A 26,278-nucleotide genomic window follows, 5' to 3' on the forward strand; every position below is an offset into this window, starting at 1 on the left:
GAAAACTGGAATCGATTCAAGAAATTGATTGGCGTCAGGAAGTGTGTGTGTGTATGTACCGTCTCTCTGTACTGTCGCTCCATCATATGGAAACATTCCTTTGGCACGAAGCTCCACAACCCAGCGAACGGCCGACTTACTGAGTCCAACGATCTCCACCGCCGCTCCGTCTCTGCTCTCACACACACACACAAAGTTACAACATTAAAGGGACAGTTGAGGAGGAGGGAGGGGGGTGGGGAGGAGGGGGTTCTATGGTCACCTGGGTGTAGCCGGCATGCCCGTATTCTTGGCCTTGTCGCTCTCTCCCATCTTGTCCATCCACGTGCCGCAGTTAAAGCGGTTCCCTCCACTGACAAAGCCCGTGTCCGGATCCACCTTCACAAACACGGTGAAGCCTGAAAACAGACAAGTTTAAAAAGTTTCTCAGGTGACCAGAGGTCTGTCAAAGTCTGATATTTATACTGGGAACCATGTGACTGAGGTTTGGTTTATGTAAGAATAAACTTTAAGTCATATATCCTGTGCATGTGTTGTACAAACGTGTTGTTATACCTTAGTGAGGACATGGGTTAACCTTAACCATCACAATTAAGTACCTCGATCTAATAATAACCTAAACCCAATTTTAAAACCAGGTCTTAACCCTGAAAAAAGCCATTTAAAAACAAAAGAAATTCCCCACAAAGGCTTTTATGTCTCACCCTCGTCTTTCATGTTCCTGTCGATCTTGGGTCCAGCATTTCTCTCTCTGTACAGAATGCCCTGCAGGTGTCGCTGTAGAGCCTCCTGAATAACATCGTGCAGAGGCTGCTCCTACACATACACACACACACACACACACAATGTAGATGTATGTGTATGTGTATGAAGAAACAATACACTTAATAGACCTTAAAACATCAAGAAAACAAAGAATAAAATAATAAAAGATTGTAGAAAGTATAAAACCTACAAAAATAAACAAGTCTTTCAATACTGGGTGGAAAACCAAAGAATAAAAAATGGATTTTAGACTAAAAAATATCTTTTCAAAAATATTACATTTAGAAATGTAAGTAATTTGTATCATGTACGCTGTGTAATAGAAAAAGTGGTTATATATCATTTCTCCGTTTTTGTAACATTACAACCTTTAATTATACATGATTTCAGTCGAATATATAACATTTCTATGTGACACAAAATGTGTCTTTATTTGAAAAAGTTGATGGATATGACTTGGATCTAAAAAAAAAAAAAAAACCCAAAAAACTATATTTAAAATGAACACACAGACACACACATCTTTGTGAATCACCATATTTTCAGGACATCATACATACCACCTCTCCAGGTTTGCAGGGTTCACAGTCATCAGTCGGGTACATGCGCGTAACTGGGCAGCGCAGGATTTCATGACCCTGAGGAACGTGGGTAACGTAGTCCTGACGTAAGAACAACAGAAGAACACAACTTAGAAAAGTTGTTTTGTTTCACCCCAGAAGATTAAAATCTCTTTTACATGTGAAGAATAGAGCTTGCGTGTGTGTGTGTGTGTGTTCTTGTATTTGTTGTTGTATTCAACCAGTGGTCAGCAAACTGGTTCAAATAGATTGTGTTGCTAGAATTGACAGTTGACTTAAACTAACAATAACAATAAATATAAAAATAAAAACAATGCTATTGTCATGGCGAGCGCAGTGTTTTTATTTCAAATCTCAAAGAAGAAGCAGTAATTCTTAACATTTAAATGATACAAGTATGTACTGTATCTCACAGCAAACGTGGGTTTTAGTCTGTGACTGAAGACGTTTTAAGGCGACTTTTGCCTGATGAAGATTCAATGTTTTGGCCCAAAATATTCAAATACTTACAAAAAAAGCAAACATTTACTTGCCGATCCCCGTTTTATTTTTGCAAATGTGAGGACATTTGATATTAAAGGGCCTTTTAAAGGAGTAAAGACCTGGTTTAAGAGTAAGGGCAAAATAATCAAGTCTCTATATAATGTAAATGATTCCATTTTAAGGTGAAGACCGTTGTATGGTTAGGATGAGGTCAGTATCAGTTATGGCTAAGTGTCCGGGTGTGTTCCCGTCTACCTGGATGCACTGCAGCCACCACCACACAGCGTCACGACAGTTGTATCTGGCACAGCGACCCTCGCCCAGCAGGTTGGGGATCAGACCGTGACGCAGCGTCCCCGCGAAGGCCAGGATGATGTTGCTATGGAGATCAGTGAGACACAAAAATAACCTCCCAGAATCATACAACACACTCACGTTGATTGAAGTTTATTATAAAGTAGTTCAGTGTCGTTAAATGTGGTTGCACCTGAATAATAGAACCTATGTAGTCTTGAGTTAGCGTCAAAAGTCAAAACATGTTTCATTTGTCCCTCGTCGGCTACTATACAATCAGTAAAGGCTCATTGTGGAGTCATGGAAAACAACAATTCCTACAATCAACGATATTGTTTTTCAATTTATGCCAAAAATTATGCAAAAAAACAATTTCAACTAAATTTACACACTGGAGCCTGAAGGTAAAGCATTCAAAGGAAATAATCAACGTAATTTCAACATTTCACCACCAGTAAACCAGTTGAATTGGAATTGAAAGGATTCCCCTGAGACTTCCTCAGGACAGTGAGTTTACTTCTTCAAATTATTTTCATAACCGATTAATCTGTCCATTATTTTGTCCATTAACCGAGCAATCGCTTGGTCCATACAATGTCAGAAAATGTTAAAAAATGCTGATCAGTGTTTGTCAAACCTGGAAATAACAAGGTTCTCAAACCAAAATGATTCACTTTTAGTGATTTCTTCGTTTTATGGAGCAAAGAAATTAAGAAAATATTCACATTTGAGAAGCTGAAACAACCAGAAAAAATTGTTTTAATATTGAAAAGCTTCAAACCGATTAATCGATTATCAAAATAACACAATCGAGTAATTGTTTCAGCTTGAGTTCGCCGTACTAAACAATGTAAAAAAACAGCGTAGCGACAAAATGATACAGTACTGTGTGTACGACTGATTTAGTGAACAAAAGTGTTATTAACAGTAAAAGTAGTAGTAGTGTTTGTATGGTAGCGACCATCTAAAAATCCTGAACTCAGAGTATGTGAAGTCAACAATTCATACAATCAGTAAAGGTAGTGGTTTTACACCAGTAAAATTAGTTTATACTAAATTTTATGGCATAATAAAAGTAATCCCTGAGGTCAATTTGACGTTTTTACCACCAGTAAACGTATGTGTTAAGTTTGAAAGGATTCCCCCGAGACTATCTTGGGATAGTGAGTGAATTATAAACTCCAGGAAAGTTTTTTCAGTCAACGAGAGGAAAGAAACACAGCCACACACACACACACACGCACACGCACCGAGCCTCAATGTGTCTCCCAGTGAGTAGCATGAGTCCTCTGAGAGCGATGAAAGTGTCTCTGCCCCAGCAGCGGAAAATCCCAGAGGAGAAATGAGGAAGACCTGAAGAAAAAGTCCATTTAAACAGCATCTACAAGGCAGCAGCAGAGCAGTATTTACTCACTGGACTTTGGTGTAGGAGAGTGAGCGCTTTACCTGCAGCCAGTGAGACGCAGCACTGCTCCTTCTCGCCCGTGGTCGGACTGACGCGATAGGGAACGTCCGCCATCTTCACAGAGAGTGGCGGGAGAGCGGGGAGACGTCCGACGCCGCACATCTGCACAGAACCTAGAGCCAGGTGTCGCACAAAGGTGGAGCCATTCTGGACAAAACTGTGTGTGACAAAAAAGATTCAGCAGCAGATAAAAGACATGATTTAAATGTCACCTCTGCCATGTGCTGTCCTACCTGGACATGAGTTTGAAGGTGGCGTCCAGAGCGGTGGTGTAGATCGACACCACGATGGCGTCAAAGTACGCGGGAATGAGGTAGCGTGGGATGTGTTTCAAGTAAGAAAACATGGCCGTCAGCCACTGACCCACCTGCAGAGCCAGAAGAACCACGACAGTATTACTGTTCATGTCATTTATTTATGTTGAATCAATTTCAGTGTCAATCTGTAAAAAAGACAGATTTCAGCCAGCTTAAGTCTACAAAGTCTTGGAAACATGTTCACTCCTTAATCTCAAAGTTAGACCTCTTCTATTTGACTGGAAACTGTTTGTGTCACTTTGAAAAGCAAATCACTTTTCCCTCACCAAATCCCATAGAGAAAATCATCAATTTTACACCACGACACACAGCACTCGGTGATCAACTTCTGCCGCCGTTAGTGACTTCAAATGTGTTATTTTTTTACCTCAGTCCTTTGTTTGGATTTACCTCAGTGTCACACACATACTTACTGTAATAAGGCAGCAGTGCACCGGGGGCTCCTGTGAGCTCCCTTTGAGCTGAAAACGATCTCACTGATTAACAGTGAGATAAAGCAAATAAATCATTCTTAAATCATCATAGATGTTATTAGTCGAGTCTTTTGTGAAGTAGCAGAAATCTGTCTTTCTTTGCGTCCCTGCTCTGGTACGTGTTTTGTGTCTCAAGCTGGTTACCCGTGGATGGAACATTAAAAACAAGCCTGTGTGTGTTTGTGTAAAATCCACACCTGCGCCATTGGTTCCTCTCTGTTAACCAGTCTGTTAGAGACAAAGTCTATGAGCCAGTCTCCTTGTCTGAGGTTAGCGCACAGAGGGTGACCCAGGTCGTTGTTAGGACGGACATCAGCAAACACTGACATCAGACCTGCACAGAGGAAACCACCACAACTGCATTTACTGTACACACAGTAAGAGAAGCAGGCTCCTTTGTGTGTGTGTGTGCGCGCGTGTGTGTGCGTGTGCATGTGCATGTGTGTGTGTGTGCGAGTGCGAACAATGAACAGCGAACGTACCTTGAAGTCCACCATATTTGAGCTTCTCCCACCCTGGGATGGAGTAACAGCCTCCGCCGTCTTCCTGTTCTTCAGAGTCGCAGCGAAACAGCAGGAAATTCAGGTCTGCTAACGTCAGCTTGGACATCAGCCTGTGAGTGTGTGTGTGTGTGAGTAACACACAGACTCTTACATGTGGTTTTTATGTGTAAAATAAAGAAGAGGAAAATACTCACTGTGCCAGAGGCTTCAGGAGAATCTCTGGTGGATTTTCATCCACGACGCTGCCTCTCCTGTACTTGGGGCTAAACTGGGACAGATAGTGTCTCAGGACACCGACCACCTTCTGAGCATTGGGATCCAAACTGATCCTGGAAAGAAAGATCAGACACAGAGAGAAAGAAGAGGAAATTTACCTTTGAATAAGTTATCAATGGAATCTATTGCTTCATGAAGGTGTAGGGGTGGGCAATAATTCGCATTTGTAGTTGAGGAGGATTTGTGTTTTGTATTCAACTTCCTCTGCTTCTCTCGGGCTTCTGTAGTTACGATAAGTTCCCTGGAAGTTGGAACATTGTTTGAAGCCAGTAGAAGGTTTGCAGAAAAGTCACATTCTTCCTGTTTGTGTGTTTGTTTGTTTAAACAATGGCAGGTTTGCTTTATCTTCTTTATTATGCGCTTGTTTCAAGGCTTGTTTTTTTTTTAGTTACACTTTGCACCCTGAGGGGAACTACTAGTTTGCTAATTCAAAAAGAGGAATGTACATTAAAAAAAGGCACCGGTATGGATTCAAAGAGAATAGTACCTTGTGTGTTTGTGCGTGCGTGTGTGTTACCTGAAAGCAATGACGCTCCCTGGTGTCAGCTTCTGAAAGCTGATTTCCTCCACAAACTCTGATCGTCCTTTAGACGTCACCTCGGCTTGCTTCACCACCGCGCTCTCCTGCAACTACAAACACCACATTTTTCTTTATTCGTACGTTCATTCATTCATTCATTTGAAGGTTGTGAAGGAAAGTGTGATAGATATTTACCGGTATATGTTCTTTTATTTCCACAGTGTACTCTGGTAAACCGTTGATGTAGTCTTTGTCCTTCTCATAACTCCCAGCCGCTCTCTCCACCGTCCTCGCTTCCAGTATCACTTCCTCGATTTTACCTACAGAAAGAAGGACGCAGACACAGTGTCAGTGTCGGGGTGAACATAACTTCAGTAACTTCTCTGGAGTCTCCAGATTGTGAAAATTCAGATTATCTGACAGAGATTAGATTTAGAGTTCGACAATGTGGATTTTATGGGTAGCCCTTGGCCAACTGGAAAGGGAACTTTTTCAAATCCCGACCCTGACAAAAAAGGGTAAAAAAGGTACCCCCGAGCAAGGTACACAACCCCCAATGCTCCCCGGCCGCTACTCAGTGTGGCAGCCCACTGCTCCTAATTCTAGGATGGGTCAAATGCAGAGGAATACTTTCCCTAAGGGGATTAATAAAATTCAATTATTATGAACGACGCTACGGGAGATGATGCTGATCTGTTTTTGGTCAAAATTTGTTTCCTTTTTTCGTTTACATTTAAAATTAGTAAGGTCTGTCCCTCAAATCTGCATTTCTTATATATTTCACATAAAAATAATGTATAAACTTAGTAATGAATACATGAAACTGGTCATCAAACAAAACTAATAGTATTATAGTTTTTGCCTTAAACCTTAAATTGCTTGAACAAAACAAAGCAACAACAAAATAGACTTTTATTTTTTATATTTTGCTTCATGCGCTGATGCACTTTATCTGTTTTTTATTACAAGAACGCACACAGAATGTAAACAAACACAGGGATGTATAGTATTCCAGCTCAAAACCACAAAACTCACTGGAATAATTCATAATTTCTTGCTGTTTTTACCTGGTATGAACATGGGCGGGATGTTGGTGTTATACGTGTGGGTTTTAGGATCCCAGAACGCCGTTCTGCACACGGTCACCACAGACTGGTGCGTGCTGGGACAGTGACGGGTCACTGCGACGATGTCCGCATCCACCTGGTCCACGTACACCTGAGGAGGAGGGGGGGAGATGTTTTAAGTTTAGTTTTACACATTTATAGAGTTCAGCAGCTTCACGGCTCGGCTGCTGATTCCTGTTTCACAGCATAACACTGGTATTACACGTGCTTCTGTGTGTGTGTGTGTGTGTGTTGTACCTGTATGAATCCCTCTGCTGCCAGTTCCTGGTGCAGCCTGTTGAGAGCCTGCTTCCCGGCGATGATGCCGCTCTGAAACCCGACCTCACCGGTGGAGGAGGGGACCGCAGAGGGGTTCCACTTGGGGTAGAAACGCTCCTCCTTCACCACAGAGATCTACATGCACACATAAATCAATCAATCAATCAATCAATCAATCATTGTAAATGTAAAACATTTTTATCCTCATTGTTAAAGGCCCCAATTACTACAGCATGTAGTTGTATTGTCACTATCAAATAAACCATATACATAATTAAATAAAATTTTAGGAGAGTGTTTATGTTTGTACATTTTCACTACGTTTACAGTTTTGTATATTTTTTGAGATTCGTATATGAATGTGTAAATGTAAAAGGCGTCTACTTCTACATATTTTAATTTATTTAGTTTAGTTCATACTTCTTTGCCTCTCTCTATTTTTGTTATTATTTATTGGCCTTTAACTTCACAGCCTTGACTGGTCTTTCCGTTTGTGCACAAATGAACATCTTCAATTTAAACACAAATGAAGTGTTATATTATTAAGTCTGTGTCTGTGTGTGTGTTACCTGATGTGGCACTAACTCATCATATCCTCTGGTGGAGCCAGTCGCACAGCAGGCCATGGAGACGATGGCAGAGCTGGGCAGAGAGTCCAGAGCTGAGCGCAGCTGTAAAACACACACACACACACACATTGAAACACATGTGACACTTGGAATACCTTATATATACATATATGTATGTATTAAACCTGCAAACAAAAATAAAGATACTCTAAATATAATGCAGAATGATTTAAAGTCCCAAATGTTCAATAACTAACAGTGAAACTGAAACTGACTTTTCCTGTAAAAGTCAATGTTCCAAGAAAGAAAACGTACAAGGGGCAGTTCCAGCAGATTTTAGCCACTTAACAAAAAGCTCACATAATAAAATAAATGCCTGTTAAAGTCTGCAATAAAATAAGAATAAATTTTGCTGCTTTATCTCACTGTTAAACAGACTTTTCCAACAAGAAACTGATATATACACCACTCCCTCTACCACACCAGAGTCCATTGAGAAAATCAGCGTTTCTAGCTCATGGAGACACAGGAGCTGCTGCAGCTACTGCAGCCTCGTGTGGTCACTTTGTGTCACTGAGGAAAATCCCAGTGAAGGATTTCAAACACCAAAGTCACAGAATAAGTATTAGCAGCTGCTCTGTGCTGCGACGCAAAATTGCTGGTTTTGTCTATCATTTTCCAGTCATAAATGTTTGTCTGACAGTGACACAAAGCAGTGAACATTATCCAACCTCTGGGAGACACAGACCTGTATGGGACACTCGTTGTCATGGGTTACGTCGAGGAACATGGCATGGGCGATAGATGGCATGAGTGGGCGGAGACTGGGCTGAACAAAGGCTCCGACCGGCTCGCCTCCGTAGCGGTAGACGAGTCGTCCCTCCTCGTGGCTGTCTCCAGCCGACATGGCCTCTGTGGAGTGGTGGGTGAAGGTGGTGTCAGGAGAAAGTGGGTGAAACAACACAACACGACACGACACGACACAATCCACACGGATGCAGCACGTTTCACACATTCATGGCACAGAGTGTAGGCAATGTAAAAACGTCTACGGCAGCCATGTTTTCAGTGAGTGTGATGTTTAAAAATGTGTCATTACTGTGCTTTCTTCTTCATCTGTGACATTTTTATACTTGTTTATTGTTTTCCGATGTAATTTGTCTTTGGCGGGGTTGTAAAATCGCAGGGAGAAGATCATTTTGAGCTTAATGTGACTTTGTAGACAAATAAAGGTCAATAGCGTGTTCCCATCAGCCTGTTTTTATGAGCACTTAATAACAGGCTGATGGAAACACAGGAAACTGGAAACAAAACTGGAAAAAGTCTTAAAATATCGCATTTACATTTGTACACTTAAAGAAGGCAGAAAATAAAGGAACTTTTGGTTTGGTTTGATGAATAAATCACGTGACTTAAACTACAGAATTTCTACAACAATTAATTGAAGCAGCCATGAAAGACAAACATACTCATCTCTGTGAACTAACTGCCATTATTTGCTTTACAGAACTTTCTTTTGCCAAATCTTAAAATTTGAAATACTGTACATTGTACAATAGAACTCAATGCAAACAATATATACTGTATACTATACTATACTGATTATATTTCACTAAATGACAATCACAGGAGTTAAATTATGGGAAGTTTGGTTCCAGGACTTTTTTCTTTTTACTGTCCGTACCTTTTTCATTGAAACAATCGACAAAATGACCCCACAACTCTCATTTTGGCATTTTAAAAGTGTTTTTAAATGACTGCAGGCAAAAACATCTGGTTGTAGATGTTTTTATCGGAGACAACTTTATATTAACTTGCCAATTGTGTGAATTTCATAGTGTATTCTGGATATTTTAAGTAAATGTTTTATTTTGTACTATTTTGTTTTAACAGTCGTAACCTGGTTAAATAAAGGTGAAATAAAAATAAAAATATATGATGGGAGAGGACGTGTAGATGATTTCACCTCATTTATTACGTTTGTTTGAATGCTCTTATATAAATCTACAATCTGACATAGAAAGCTAAACAATTATTGTTTCAAATTAGTTTATTAAAGTTTATTAAAGGGTCAATAAGTTATTTCCATCATCTGTTAGGCAACAAAACAAATAAAGCTGTTATTTTTCTTCTGTGTTTGTTTATTTAGATTAGTTTAGTTTATTGTTATGATTCAAATAAAGTCATTCATTTTCTTGTCTTTACGTTTATTTTCTCATTAATTCATCCGATAAAAAAACATTAATTTTAGGAATGCACGATTCAGCATCAGCTGATATTGCCTTCAACATAAATGTATAGTCATACGTCATAAAAACATGACAAATGACAAAAAACAGTAGGCTGTATCTACCGCTTCCTCTTTAAATGCTATAATTATTTATTTTGCAGAATGAAGAATATTTATATCTACAAATATTATCTTAATTTCACTCCAGAAGAGACTAAATTACCTCAGTTATCAGCGGACGCGCTCCCGACTGGCATATATCAGATATCAAAATGAGTAAAATATCATGCATCCCTGTGTGAGTACATTAGGTTTGTGTGTGTGTGTGTGTGTGCGTGTGCGTGCGTACACACAGAGCACAACTGTACCTCGGATGAGCGACGTGATGCCGAGCCTGGTAACGAAGATATTATCCAGCTCCTCGCTGCCGGTGAACAGCTCAGCCACCACGTACAGTTTAGGACACACGTTTCTGGCCACGCCCAGCATGTACTGGTCAGTCAAAGCAGGGTCAACAGACAGGGAATCAAGGGAGGGAGGGAGGGGGTATAGGGTCATGCAAAGAGGAAGAGAGAAGGAGGATGGAGGTGGGGGATATGGCCAGTTAGTGGCGACAGGCATCAAAAGTCGACACACCATGCGGTCACAGAGTCAGAGGACGGATTAATGCAGCGACAAAGAGAGGAAGAAGAAAAGTATAAATGCGTCAATTTCATTCGTGCAATGAGTCTTTGTACCTCGTATCAGGCTGCTAATCCCCAGCCGGTTTACAAACACATTGTCAATGAGCTCGCTGCCTGTAAACAGCTCAGCTATCACATATAGATTGGACCTGACCGCTTTGGCAGCGTCTAGCATGGCCTGGAACACAACGATACACAAGGCAGCACAGGACAGAGAGAAGAAGAAGAAGAGGCTGCAGTCACTGAAGCATTGGATTTGTCGTTTTAGCAATGATGTAACAACCGAACAGTATCTTTATTTCTAAACTGAACTGTAAATCAGTTAAAAAGACTTAGGGACAGCACCGCTGATCGCCAGCAGCCAGCGGCAAGCTGCATAAACTGCCGCTGTATGTGATTGTATCAGACCGAGTTTGTGCTCCGATCATGGAGGACGTACTGAACAAATATTTTTAATTAGGACGTGTCAGAATGGTCAGTTATGAGCTCTATTTGACCTTTTCTTAAAAATGTGTGTGTTTGTAAGTCGCTGACTAAATACAGTGACCGCTGGCCGCAGTCTGATGCGAAGTGGTGGGAACACACAAACACACGTTTGCTGACTTTATCCGGCACATTAGCTTCATATATAAAATCCTCTGAGGCTGGAAGTTTGTGTAAAACACTGTGCTCCACTGTGCAGCCACCAACAGCACACTTGTCCCTCTGTGTTGACATAATACCGCTCTTCTTCCCTCGCCTGCACTCTCGCAGAGACAAGGTGGAGCTAAGGTGGAGCTCTCGAAGTAAACTTACTGGTGGGGTGGCAACATTCGCGGTGAAATGCGCATTGTGTCGCCACAATCGCAGGGAATTCTACATTGCATGTTTTATCGCCTATACCTACACTAAGGGGGACCACGGAAAAAATTACTGAGTATTCTTTTTCTACACTTTGGCGACTGGTAGGGCCTCCAGAGTCCCAAATATACTGACTAATTATTGTTACTAGTAAAACCTTTGTCCGACTGTTTTATGCCACAAAAAGCATATTGCCGATTATCGTATCAGCATTATATTTTAAGGATCACTGATATTATTAAGTAATTACAAAGTGCGCTACTATGGCAACCAACGTGGTGTCTCTCACTGCTAATTAGAATTTGTTACCAAACGTCCACATGAATGACAAGAGAGGAAAAAAAAGCACCATTGAGTTTTATTTTATCTTTTTAATTAAAATAAATTTAAAAGTATTTCATAAATACTGAAGGAAGTTTTGTGTTGCACATCGGTTCCAAATATCGGTTTTTCAACCTCATTAATAATCAGTATTGATATCAGCCCTGAAAAACCAATAACGATATATTAATATAGTCATCTACTGAGCCTTTACTATGGAAGAATGTGTCTCATCAGAACTTTGAATTTTAAAAGCCTCACATTGAGATTAAGCATTTAATTTGATGTCCTCACCCACTTCGACTTTTCCACCTTTAATTTTACTCAGTGTTGCTAGATACACTAGTCTACACCTGGAAAAAAAAGTGGTGTAATTCAACTTTTATATAGAAATCTAGCTCATTAGGAAATAAGGCTCTGGCATACAGCGACAAAACCAATGTTCAGCCTTCAGATCCTTTTAGATAAACGTCACACTATAGTGTTGTCATGTAATAGTTTGACAGTACCTCAGCGACATGTAAAGGTGTAGAGTGGCAGTTGTCCAGTCTGACTCCGTGGAAATACTTGGCCGTGATCTCGGTGTACTTCTGCATGTGCGCCCACAGGTACGGACAGTCCTCGGGACCCTGACCGTAGCGCAGCTTCACGCTGTCGCCCCAGCAGATTAGCTCGCGGCGTATGTACACGTTAGAACCTTAACAGTACGCACAGGAAATCATCACAATGGAATCATCACACGAATCACCTCTGTCTGCAATACTGTTGGTGCACCAGTGTTCTGTGTCTACCTGGCTCGGCAAAGTTGCGCAGGGGATCGTCGCCCATCACCCAGCCGTTGTGAGCCAGGAAGTGACACATCTTGTCAGGTTTGTCCAGCAGCTGCAGCTCCTGCTCCAGAGTCATGTCCTTGAACGGGAAGGTGAAATACCTGAGAGACAGAGAGACAGAGAGACAGACAGACAGACAGACACACACACACACACACACACACACACACACACACACACACACACACAGAGATCATCATGCATGGGACTGAAGCTAAGGCTGCTTAACTTCAAGTCTTTAACTCAGGATTTTAAAACCAGTACCACTGTTTTAGCCCTGCTAAAAACACTGATTGTCTCTATGGAGCTTGGTGCGGGAGAGTGAGGAGTTTACAAACTTCATATTCCAGCCTAAAAAAGCTATTCAAAAGCAAAAAGAAGCATTAAATATATCCTGAGCACATTAAAGACATTAATGTTCCCACTGGCAGCGATGTTTTCACTGAGAACAAGTATTCTTCATTCACCGCCCAATAGTTTTCACTCCTTTAAATCCACATTTACCTGGTAACCAGAGGGTTCTTCTTGGTGACGGGACCGAGCTTGGGACCATGGTCGGCCAGACGCTCATACACTACGTTTCCCACCGTGCAGTTGGCCGCCTCGAGAAGGACAAAGAGATAAAAATGAACATGGGTGTATATAAAAGCTTTGCTGGACTGGACTTTTCTCACGTTCCACAGAAGAAGCCTTTTACCTGCTCCTGATGCTGCTCCACAATGTGGTACTGCTCTGCATTCAGCGCCTCTATTTTCTCCTTCAGCCAATCACAGCACTCCTCAATGTGCGTAGGGGAGGAGCTACATTAACCACAGAAACATATATTTACATGATAATTAAAAGTTATTTTAATCTCTGAAACACAATTAATCAAGAGAATGGACATTATTTAGTATATTGTGTTTGTGTTTCAGTGTCACAGGAAAACTTTACTTTAGGGCTGCAACTAACAATTATTTGATTGACAGATTAACAGATCATTTTCTTGATTAAAATCGAGCATCATTTGGTCCATAAAATGACGGAAAATGTTCCCAAACCTTAAAAAAAAGTGTTCTCAAATGTCTTGTTTTGTCTACAAACCAAAATGAATCAGTTTTAATGATTTAACCAAAAATATTGACATTTAATTTGTAAAACACACTTGTTTACAGATTAAACGACTGTCAAAACAGTTGCCGATTAATTTAGTAATCGATTAATAATCAGTTATATTCTGTGAAATTACAGTGACTTGTATTTGTGAGTCAGACCTGTTTGGAACAAACGTCTCCAGGGCAGAGTCCATGTCCACTGTGTTGCCATAGCGACGGTACTGCGGGTCTTGGATGATCTTAAGGCCCTTCTTCCCTCCAGTCTTCTTATGGTCTGGCTTTCTGCCTACATGTAAGCAAAGGATATTGAATCAAAGTTAAAGGATTTGAAACACACCTTTTTGAGAGTTTTTTTACAGTTCTACTTTTCAGTATTTTTACCACTTTGTAGCACAATTCTGAACTCCTCCACTGCACTGCTCGCTTTGACCTGGAAGAACTCCCACAGTTTGACCTGAGGATAAATGTCCTCCCACAGGACACTGCGGATGGCCTGCACACAGAGACAGAGCGGGAGAGAAAGCACATATGTTTTCATATTAACAGTATTGTCACTGTTAATAAATGGAAAAAGTGATTTTTATGGAGGTATTAAACCAATACTTCAGGTTTTTAAGTGTGGTGGTATGAGGGACTGACATATAGTGTCTATAGTGCGTTCTGTGCACACATGAGACACTGGAAACATGGCTGCCAGCGGGAAACACCAAGAAACAAGATTGTAGCTACTTTAAAAAATTCTCACCTATTAATAATCTATACCAGTTATTTGTCAGGAACAACTTAAGAATGTTTTGACCAGTTTTGCTTGCAATTAGATAGCCTTTTTCCAACAAGAAACTAAACTGTTTGTTTGTTGCTTATTTTGCTGCACCAAAGTCCATAGAGAAAACCAGCATTTTTAGCACACAGCGACACAGGAGCTGCTGCTCTACTGCTGCCTCGTTTACTAAATTCATGTCACTAAAGTAAATCCAAACAGAGAATTTCCAATGCCGAAATTACAAAACGATATATTTAAACCGTCTGACGTGTGGATGAACATCTCCTCTGAGCTATAGGGTAAAATTGCTGATTTTGTCTATGGGGTTTGGAATGGGAGAGAGAGAGCGGTTTCCAAAGCGACACAAACTTCAATTTCCTATTGGAAAAAATGGCTAAAATCCAATGCAATTTTGAGGAAAACTGTGGCAGTGGGGCTTGGTTAGAGCGACGGCTGCTGGAGGAAAGGAAGGAGTGGCTCAGCCGGTGATCAGACAGCTGGACAGAATCAGGTAATTAGTCAGCTATATAAGCATGTTTGTAACCTGGTTCTGGTCTCTTGCAGTAGGCTGGGTCCTCACACGGACACACAGAGAGAGAGAGAGAGACGGAGAGACACCGAGACACAGAGAGACACAGAGACACAGAAAGTCAGAACAGCGCAGCGCAGGAGAGCGCTGACACACCAGCCACAGCTGACTTCTTATGTTTTGTTTGGTTGATTATTTTCAGTTACAATAAACCGGTATATTTGCTCCCTCAACGCCGCCTCCTCGTCCTTCCCGAACCCCAGTGAGTGGGAAAAGCTCACAAAAACATAGGGTTAATGTGCGAGTGTGTGTGTGCTCACAGTCAGGTGGCTCTCTTGTGTGATGTTAGCGGGGAGTCCTTTAGCCTCGTAGCGTCCCTCTGCGACTCTGGTGGTTAGATGCCACAGAGCTCTGTCTAAGACCCAGGCCGGACGCAGGTGTGGAGAGTTCACCAGGTTGTAACCGCATTCTGGATGTTCTCTGATCCACACGCTGTTAGCAGCTGTAAAGGAAAACAAGCAAAATATGAGTCAGTATTTTCATGAGAGGAGTGAGTGTCAGATTCCAGATAGAAAAAAGTCTGTTTAAGTGTGAAATAAAGCAGAGCACCACTTTTTCAACTTGTCAGTCATTTATGGCGTATTTCCACCAGCTCACCTTGCCTCGGCACGGCACGGCACTATTAGGTTGCATCTCCACTACAAAAAAGTACCTACTTAACGTGGGCGGAGTCATCACTGCACGGCTGAGTGAAACTGCGGCGACTTTGTTTTATACGTGACACACAAACACGAGTGACTAGTGACTTTACACCAGACTTCTGTAGTTGTTGGAGATTAACCCACGTTTTTAGGATTGTTAAGTAGTTTTAACTTATCTACAATTCGGCACTGTTTGGCTTGATTTCTGTCCACATGTCTCCGGAGTACAGCCTCCTACTCCACAGACTACAGCGGCAGCGGTCTGTGATGCCATTCGCGATCATCAGCGCTGTCCCTAAATACACCACTCCATTTTAAAAGACTCCTGTTAAATATAGAGGTTTCCCTGGTAGTTGTTTTTAAGAGTATTAAGTAGTTTTAAGTGATCTACAGTTCGGCGCTGTTCGGCTTGATTTGTGAGTGGGACATCTCTTCCTGGGACTCTGGCCACTCAGCAGCCGGCAGTCTGACCAATCATCACATAGTACCTACTACTAGTACGCTTGGAACCGGGCAGGAGCAGGTATTAAAAATAGTACCTGGTACCCACACTACTTAAACCGAGCTGTGCCGTGGCGAGGAGAGTAGAGCCGGTGGAAATGCGCCATTAGTGAACTTTGAAAGTTTGACACCTTACAGAAACTGTGGAAATACAAATGCAAATCATTAATTATCTAGTTTTTTGAAGCTATGACATTATTAAAACTTACTGGAAGGGAATACATAGATAGTTTTTAGGATGTCACCCCCCTCTGGAGAGGGATTATGTTTCTTTTTATTTCTTCTTTTAGTTATTTTTTTCCTTTTGGGTAAACTGTAAATAGCGAATTAAAGGAACGTACATGCTGTCAAAAAAAACTGAACGTCAAAAAAATAAAGTCAAATTAAGAAAGTTAAACATTACATCTACTCTCATTTTGCCCCCAGGAAAAATAAATATGTATAAATATAATTATATAGATTTGTTTTTATTGTTTCCAAATATACAAACATTTCCCCACAATCCAGAGTAACAAATAACTAAATCCATATTTAAATAAATAAAAATAAATAAATAAATGAATCTATCAATAGTTAGTGGTTAAGTGAAAAGGAATATATTAAGAAAAGGACTGAATAACAGACAAGCAGCGCTTAAAAATTATACATATATTATGTAAATTAAGAATAAGAGGAATTTAGAGGAACATGCACATACATTTGAATAATAATAATTATGTTTATGATTCTGTGAGGTTTTAAAGGGAACTGTCATTTAGTACAAGTTAACATTTGTTGTTTCTGTGTGAATTAAATACATAAATGTTCTTTAAAACATACTAAACATATTTTATTTAAACCATATACTGTATTTTCTGAAGCAGTTTTAGTGAATAACAGTCAGACTTGTTGCAAGGGTTTTGGGGTCAAAGGTCACCACGATAGTGTAAATAAGGGAGTGTGGTCTCTCTTTAACCTTTAAACCAGGCTCATTTTACTGTGCTGACCTTTTGTGAGGAGGCAAGGCGTGAGAGGCTCACAGTGACAGCACAGATACAGTAAAATAACAGCTGAGAGTTGTTTGTTTGTTTACTTTCCCAGGTAAAAGATTTAAAAAATGTATTAAATGCACTTCTATTTTAACATAAATGAACCAAACATCAGTTTCAGAATAGTCACAATAATATGTATCTTTAACTTAAAGGGACGTCTAAGAGGTGAGACTGCAGCTCACATGTTAACACTAATGTGTGCAAAAATAAATCATATGATTACGGTTATGAGGAAAGTTTCCTGGTACACGATGGGTAAAATACAGTGGACGAAATGTCCATCATGGGGATTAATAAAGTCAGATTAAGGTTAAGGTAATGTTTAACTATAACTTGTAAATAGGTGTATTTCTTTCTTGTGATAAATTATAAAATAGTGAAGAAGCAGGCGGATTAAATAAGATTAGGTTTCTTCTTCTACTCCTTTTTGGACACGTTTGATTTTTTTATTTTCTATCTTCACTTTTGTTTTTTCTGTTTTTTCTTCTTTCTTTATCTTTTTTTAAGAATATTATGTCCACGTTTGAAATAAAGCCTTCATTCATTCACTCATGGTTGTAATGAGTGTGTGACTGTGTTTGTGTGTGTGTCTCGCTGTCAACAGTATTGTCCGGTGCTTGCGACCCACTTTTTCTGGGCCTGTTCTGCTGATCAGTAATTAATGATGAAACAGACTCTGTCACAGGGATTAGCATTGCAGAAAATTGGTCAAAATTGCTAAAAAGTTGCAGTGAGCAAAGGTTGCAGAACTGTAATAGGTTAAAATTATACTTTTAAATCCGTCTCTGTCCTAACAGCTGTGACAATAGCTCAAGTGCAACCCTGGTCTAATCTATTTTTCAATAATCTTATTTGTCTATATTGTCTCTTGTACAGCCGTACGTGTTTTAGCTGATGTAAAAAAAGTGAATTTCCCCCAGTGTGGGACTAATTAGTGCAACAGATATTTCACAATAAAAGCCCTATAATGAAATGAAAATGGTTTAAGGGAACAGACAGACAGTGACATATTGCACAGATACAGACTCAGAGAAGAGTAGTGAATGACTTGGGACAGAAAATGAGACGTAAACAAGGAAAAACATGAACGTGACACTGACCGGTGTGGTTGTAAACCACATCTGTGATACACAGCATGTTCCACTCTCTCCTCATCTTCTCCACCAGCGCGCCCACATCTGTCCAGGTGTAGGTCTGCTGACCCTTGGGGCTGAACTCCGGGCTGAAGGTCAGCTGGTCCGCGAGGGAGTAACAGGACCTTGACTCGCCGAGCGTCTGGAGTGGAGTGAAGTGGATCATGTTGTATCCTGGAAGAGAGGAAGTTATTACTAAAACACACACACTCGACATGAACATGAAATGATTCCACGCCGATTAATGTCCATATGTATTATAAAGTGTATGTTAATCAAATATGATCATTTTCTGTCAAATATGATCATGTGACCTCAGGAAACCCCCGACTTCTTTCCCTAACCCACACAGGAATCCCAGTAGTAATGAGTTTGAGAGAGTTTTTATTCCTTATGATTCATTTAATCTATTAAAAGTGTTTTTTAAAGAATTATTTATTAAAGAATAAAGTTTTTCTGATTTTTCAGCTTCTTAAACGTGAATATTTCCTGGGTTCTTTTCCCCATACGACAAAAAAATCATTCAAACCGATTAATTCTTGGTTTGTGGACAAAACAAGTGAATTTTTTTGACATTTTATGGCCCAAACAGAAAATAATCATTAGTTGCACTAAATGGACAAATAATTAATTGTTTAATTTAATTTAATTTAATTTAATTTAATTTAATTTAATTCAATTTAATTTAATTTAATCGACAGATTAATAGATTATAAACACAGTTGTTAATTACAGGAAGAAATCTAGTATTTCTTACTTGTATTCCAACAGTGTCAAGCCTAGAAATGAGCCGATATCGGTCAAAATCGGACTGATACAGCACATCCTCAGGTGAGTGATATCACGAAAAAGTGATATTGTGTCATCCCTAACTCAAAATGTCCGTCCATTATTTCCTCAATAACAACTACAGAAGCTTATTGATTCAGTTTAAAATATGTGGCTCATAAATCTGTAAAAATAGAACACACACACATACACACCTGACTCTTTGGCGACTCTCAGTCTGTCTGTCCACTCGTTGAAAGGTCCCAGACATTTGGACAGGTAGGTCTGGATGGTGATGCAGTCCAACGGCAGCACATGGTTCTCCGCTCCCACGCGGAGGACGGGATCCACCACGATGTATCCTGCTCCTGACCGCTCTGTGTTTCTGAGAGATAGAGATTTACTGTTTGCTTCATTTCTCGTCTTTTTTAGTGCTTTTAAATATTTTTATAGATGTATTTGCTTTTTTAGTGCAGATGACGTTAAATCAGTGTACACAGCAGCTGTGTGCACCAACCTTTTGTTTACATCATGACTCCACATAACTGCCATCGGAGGTAGACGTTACCTCACAGGAAGGGCAAACACACACATGCGCACACGCACACACGGCTAATGCAACGAAGTGAAGCCACAGCAGATTGTTTCTGTTAATCTGGAGCTCTATTTCCCCATTTTAGAGGGAAAACTACATAATATTTCTATTTCTCGCAGGTGCATCTTGATTATATGTTGGTAAAAATAAGTTTCCTCCTCATATTGGGGTCTGTCAAGCTAAATTTCTTAAGAACACTTGAAGTTTTCAAATCTTTTGTATTGAAGGTTTTTGAGGTGTCGCTGCCACTTGACAAAAGGCTCATCTCATTAAACAAACGCCAGCTTAAGTGTACACTATCTTAAGAATGTGTTTCTACTTTATCTCCCTGCATGACAGCCTTTTCCAACAAAAAACTGAGATTTTTCCAAAACTTCACTTTCTCCCAAAACCAAACTCCAGAGAAAATCAGCAATTTTACATCACATCACACAGGAGTTGTTCATTAACTGCCGCCTCCATCAGTAAAGTTAAAATATGTTATTTTATGAATTTGGTGTTGGAAATCCTTAGTTGACATTTACCCAAGTGACGTAAAATGACCAAACATGGACCTTGGTGCAGGAGAGTGAGCAGTTAACAAATGTCTGTTTCCAGTCAGAAAAGGCTGCCTGAGATAAACATGTTCTTAATCGAGCCGCAACTAGCGATTATTTTTATAATCAATTAATCTGTCTATTATTTTCTCGATTCATTGATTAATCGTTTGGCCCATCGAGTAACAGAAAACCTTAAAAATGTTGATCGTTTTCGTCAAACCTCGAAATTACGATGTTCTCAGATGTCTTGTTTTGTCCAAAAACCAAAATGATTCACTTTTAATGATTTCTTTGTTATCCAGATCAAAAAAATGAAGAAAATACTCACATTTAAGAAGCTTAATCATTTGGAAATCTTGTTTTAATCATGAAAAAAAACGATTATCAATTATCAAAATAGTTGTCGATTAATGTAGTAATCGATTAATAATCGATTCAGCTCTAGTTCCTAATACTAAGTTTCTTTATTTACCCGACTCCAAAGTAGTACTGATAGGACCCGGCTACTTTGATGTCCAGAGAGCAGAATTTATCCGAGTCGTCCTCCCTCCCCGCCGGGTTATTCCATGGCAACACGCGGAACGTGTTTCGCACATAACTGTGTCCTTCGAGCGGGTAATTGGTGTGAACCAGAACCGTTCTGCCCTGAAGACTCGGACCCAGGCGGAACTGAAGCTCAAAACCTGAGGAGACACACGAGAGTTACTTACTGCAGTGTACACACACACAAACAAACAAATGTCGTGGTTTTTGTGAAATCTACAGGACGTGATGTGACATTCCAGAACTTATTCTGTCTGTTAATAATAAAATGTTGATGTAGCACTTCTCAAAACAAACTTTACAAATAAATAACACAAGTAGTGTTTTTAAGTTTTTTAGGTGGATCTCCGAGTAATAACCATAACAATGTGGTTCTGATTTTAGTCATTTTTCTCCTCAGTCACAGAAAGTAAGACAAACAGAGGGAAACAAATCAGTTTTAGGTTTTTAATTTCACTCGGTTTTCATCTTTAATATCAGACAATCACATCTGTGAGAGGCTACAATCATAATCCTGATAAAACTGCTATTTTAAAGTTTTTCCAGCATCAGAATCCACTTCTGCTTAGTCGACAAGTTTGTACAACCGGTGTTGTGTAAACTCGTTGTTTGTATGTAAAAGTCACTTTTAAAGCTCTCTCTCCTGTAGTTTGTGGAGATTAAAGATCGGAGGAGCCAGATCACTGAGTGCATTGTAAATAATTTAAATAAAAACATACCGGAAGCCATTTTAAAACAGGCTAATAGGCAGGGTGATGCATTCAAATGCGTTCTATTTATTCTTGTTAAAAGATGAGTTTTTTTCTGTCTTTTTTTACTATTACTATTATTAAGTGTGAGGAACCTCTTGTTATCCTTCAGATTATTATAGCCGTGGTTTTCGGGTCATTTTTGAAGGAGTTAACCTGCATAAAAACTCATGAAATTTGTCGAAAAATGCGATAGAGGCATAAGGCACGAAGTCGGGTCATGGTCAGACAAAAGTGGTCGGAGGGGGGACGCAATTTGTCGAGTGTGTCGGGCTTTGCTCTACTATCATTATTATTATTATTATTATTATTATTTTGCCACTTTTGCTGTAATTCAGGCATGATGAGGCTAAAGCAGCTAAAATAATTTCTCTACCTTTAAGACTTAACATAAGTCAAACTCCACTCATACTAAGACTGTAAAATATACACAAATAATACGTCACACAGCCCCTGACACACACACACACACATACACACACATCAGCCAGACTGTATCAGACATCCCTCTGCTCCTTCAGAGTAGATAAATATAGTCCACTTCTCATCCTTATCAGCTGCAAGAGGGGAGTAAATGTCAAGTGGTGCAACGAGCTGCTCCAAGAGTCAACACACACACACATAATGTATAATCATAGGGTAAAGGAATAATGTCACGTCGTTATGTCACTAATGAGTTAGAAAAAGGTTGATTTAATGTATTTTTTATACATAAAAATATACAGAGGATGATTGTTTTTAATTCAATAACTAAAAAGATTCTACTCTAACCTGGAGATTTTTTCCAGGTTACTGCACAGTTCCTATATTCCTACATTAGTTACTACTTACTACTGTAAGTCACTCTCTGTGGTAAAGAATGCCTTTTCTGACTCTTTTCCGTTTTAGTTTTTCTTATATTATGTATTTCTCTCTCTCTTTATTCTATCTGTGCACCACCGAGCAGAGCAAAGTGCTATGATATTATTGTGTATTATTATTATTTATCATTCAACAACATGTTTTTTTATATTTGCTTTTCGCATAAATTATAAAATAAACAACTAATATTTAACCATTTTTTCATTTTCTGATTTTTAGACACTCAACTGAATATGGACTGACTGAATAAAACACAAATTCACTGGGATCCATTTCTGGTTGACACAATAACATTTGAACATTGATTTTGTAGAAATGCATCAGCTACCAGTATTTTAATTTACAATATCACTGTAATATTCACTTTTATTACTGTTTGTTTGTCGGTCGGTTTGTTTCTTTTCTGAGAACTGACCTACAGTATGTCATGTTTGTCAAACAAAACTTCTGTCCCCAAAAGATGCTCAGCAGATCATATTATTATATATATTATTACATATATTATATTATTATAATTCCGAGTTCCGACCACAAACGGAACGTGGAATATCAAGAGAAACCTATAAAATGCCGTGAAAAAGGCAGAACACAAAATGGCTGCTGGTAAATCACTTGGTATTTCACCATTTCACCAAACAACCTTCTTGTTTTTAGATTATTCAACTTATTCAGTCAAGTATCTGTAAAACTAAAAAAAAGGCATTACCTTGTTCGAGTCTGAACAGAGTCCTCTCCAAATTCTCCTGGTCATTGAGCATGAGGACTCGGATCTGCTTCAGGTGTTGAGGTAACATCTTGAGATGTCTTCAAAGGGTCACTGGCCTCCTGCAAAGACAAGGTTTTATCGTCCATTTTGATAAATAGTCTCTAGTGTACTATGATCCTGGCACACTGACAGTATGTTGTTGACATTGAATTCAGAATATCTACAGGCTGAACCACTGTTTTGGAAGCAAGGTCAAATCATCATTTTCATAGTTGATTAATGAACCATGAAAATAAGCCCCATCATATTCGTTTCTTAATCCAGGCCGTCTACGATGTTCTCCCAAGCCCATCCATCTTGTTCTGCTGGGGTAAGGTGGACTCACCAGCCTGAGCTCTGTGTCAGAAGAGAGGGACCATGGAGCACATTTTGAGCTGCTGTCCAGAAGCCCTGGGTGACGGGCGCTACCGCTGGCGTCATGACCAAGTCTTGAGGGCTATAGCGAACACCATACGCTGTGAATTGATGAATGCAAGCGCTGTCGCCCAGTAAAGAAGAGTATCGCTTTTGTGAGGGCTGGGGAAAAGCCTCCAGTTACAGCCAGAACCACCTCCTCTGGCCTCCTGGCAATGGCACAAGATTGGGAGCTCAGAGTTGACCTGGGGAAGCAACTGAAGTTCCCAGAAAATGTTTCCACAACAACTCTCAGGCCGGACTGGCAACATCTAAACAGATTGTTCTCCAGGAGCTCACTGTCCCCTGGGAGGACCGCATTGAGGAGTCCAACAAGAGGAAGAGAGCCAAATATGCTGCGCTGGTGGAGGAGTGCCAGTGAAACGGGTGGAGAGCCAGGTGCCATCCCATTGAGGTGGGATGCAGAGGTTCACAGGCCAGTCCCTATAACATGCTGGGCATCACTGGAGTCAGAAGGCGAAGGGCCATTAAGGAGGCCACTGAAGCAGCAGAAGTTGCTTAAAGGTGGCTGTGGATCAGGAGAGGAAACACGTGGGTGCGGCAGCGCTACCTGGACACAAGCCGGGGCTTGATCACCCCTGGCTGGGTCGCCTGGATGAGAGTGTACTCGAAGCACTCAAGGACTCCAGGTAACATCACTGAGGATGTGTCCAGGTTGCATCATGGTGTATGCCACAAACAAGTTAGTTGAACCACTTAAACCACTTAAGGTTGTTGTCTTTGACATAACTACCATACGGGACATGGTCCTACGTGTCGGACTGTAAACCTCACTTGAGTGCCTCAGATTGTCCTTGATTTTGAACATAGACTACTACAAAATATTTTGATTCAATCACAATTTAACTGTTAAGTTTAAAGTATAATACACAAGAAATTAAAATAAAATAACCATGAAATGTGATCAGATATTAAATATAGAAATATAAGATTAAAGTGAGACATTGGCTCCACTCATAACAATAAAACGGCTACTTTATTCTTGTGAAGTAAGGGTTAATTTTGGCCTGGCTCCGCCCACCCAACAATACAGCCCAAAGCACTTCACATCCAAGGTGTGACTTCCTATGGACCTCTACCAACAGTCTCTTTTTTATGGTTTTTCACAACATAACAAAGAAAATATGGTGATGTGCATTGAATAAACATTTTAAATCAGTGTATTCCACTTCTTAGTTTGGGGATGTGGTTAGTGAGTTATACTCCATTTCAGTCCATTTTATAGAAAGAAAACACATATCTTTAAAGACACATCTCTGTTGTATTAGTCACAGTCGAGGGTTACTTGTTGTTTACACAATTTCTAAAGTTTGTACAGTTTGCAATCCCTCTGGAAAATATCTCTACAAAAGGAGAAGAGAAATGAAGGTCTCTGCAGTGGAGATCCGATTAAAAAACTTTACTAATGTGGATAATTCTCTTGTAGACTGAGCTTCAACCAACATTAGCTGACACACTCTCAGGTTGTATGAAGATTGTGTACTTTAGGGAAACGTTCTGGGAATCTTTAGAGAAGTTCTCTAAAAGTTGCATGAAGGTCGTGACAAAAGTGTTTACAGGAATGTTCTGGGAATCAAAAGAGGAGAACCACGGGAGAACATGGGGGGGGAACCTTGAAGGAATATTCCTACAAAAAAAAGTAATGTTCCCAGAACGTTCTGGTGGGAACCAAAAACTGTGAGCTGGGTGAACACTAATGGGTGCACTTTGCAAATACAGCACCTTCTGGAAATTTAGAGAGCAGTAATTCAAGCGATGTTTACTTTGTATATAATACTTGCACGTGCAGGATTCTAGACTTTCATATAAGACCAAAACTTGGGGTCAGCTGAGCTCCACAGTGAGTGGGGTCGATGCATCCAGAGTCAGTGAACCCCAGTGAGTGAAGCCTCCCCCTGAGTCTGCGCAGAGCCTCAGTCCCAGCAGGACAAGGTCAGGAATCCAGGCGTTAATGTCACACTATTTATAAAACTCTTCCCACTACTGTTTGGTTCACTTGACACTGTGTCTTACCACATCAACACCAAGATACGGTCGCGTAAACTCATCAAGTGGACGGAAAACAATGTTTTGCCATGCAGGAACCTGCTAAGCCAATGTGCCGTTATCAATTGAAAAGAGTGATGGTTTAATGTTGCCTTGCATGCTAACATAACAACGTTCGCTATCAAATATACTTAGAGGGTTCTTAGAAATCGTTGTTAAGCACCTACTAATTCGGCAATCACATAGTGGCACAAAGCCGCGTTATTTCTGTAAGAAAAGCACAATTAATCTTGGCAAGTTCGGCATTCGACCCCCGGTAGAAGCACAGTAGTGGGCGGTGCCGTAAAGTGGGAATTTAAGCGAGGAAACGAATGAGATTCATACCGAATTTGAGAATAAACCTGTCACATCAGTGAATGGTTTCATTAGACAGCATTTCATGCTTCCACCATGGAAGCAAAGCACAGCTAAAGACAGCAGTTTAAAGTGTTCTCAGAAGCTGTGTCACAACAAGCCGAGTGTGTATTTCCCCACAAACGGTGTGAACGGTGTCACACAGTGAGCTAATGCGGCTAACAACATAACATGTCGTAACCTGTCGGTGTGTAAAGATAAAACTCCCGCACGGTTAACATTTTTAAACAACAACACTACAGCGACAACGCGGATAAAATGTGTGAATGTCACCTGTCACTTGTGTCCTAACTCCGTTTCAGCAGCAGCAGCAGCGGTGGCAGCGGCAGGAGAACAGCCAGCGCTGAAGCTCCGGT

The 26,278-nt window shown here is 40.2% G+C and overlaps 1 protein-coding gene across 1 annotated transcript; it reads right to left on the bottom strand.

Annotated features, from left to right (window-relative positions):
* Positions 1–6: 6 nt before the first annotated feature.
* LOC122759958 (glycogen debranching enzyme-like) lies at positions 7–26,278 on the bottom strand (the record flags this gene model as incomplete). The annotated part of the gene is made up of 30 exons (XM_044014978.1): positions 26,196–26,278; positions 23,049–23,167; positions 20,662–20,872; positions 19,271–19,440; positions 18,255–18,461; positions 15,242–15,423; positions 14,011–14,122; positions 13,789–13,915; positions 13,233–13,335; positions 13,040–13,137; positions 12,497–12,636; positions 12,215–12,402; positions 10,230–10,353; positions 8,380–8,543; positions 7,632–7,733; positions 7,042–7,197; positions 6,745–6,895; positions 5,873–5,997; positions 5,675–5,787; positions 5,076–5,210; positions 4,861–4,991; positions 4,576–4,712; positions 3,822–3,955; positions 3,570–3,745; positions 3,374–3,476; positions 2,085–2,208; positions 1,326–1,427; positions 705–816; positions 263–398; positions 7–172 (listed from the first exon to the last, which is right to left on the bottom strand). Coding segments are annotated over exons 2-30 (4,017 nt in total), but the record flags the coding sequence as incomplete, so codon positions are not given.

This window comes from Solea senegalensis, unplaced genomic scaffold, assembly GCF_019176455.1.
Source record: "Solea senegalensis isolate Sse05_10M unplaced genomic scaffold, IFAPA_SoseM_1 scf7180000012697, whole genome shotgun sequence".
In the NCBI taxonomy this organism is placed as follows: Eukaryota; Metazoa; Chordata; class Actinopteri; order Pleuronectiformes; family Soleidae; genus Solea; species Solea senegalensis.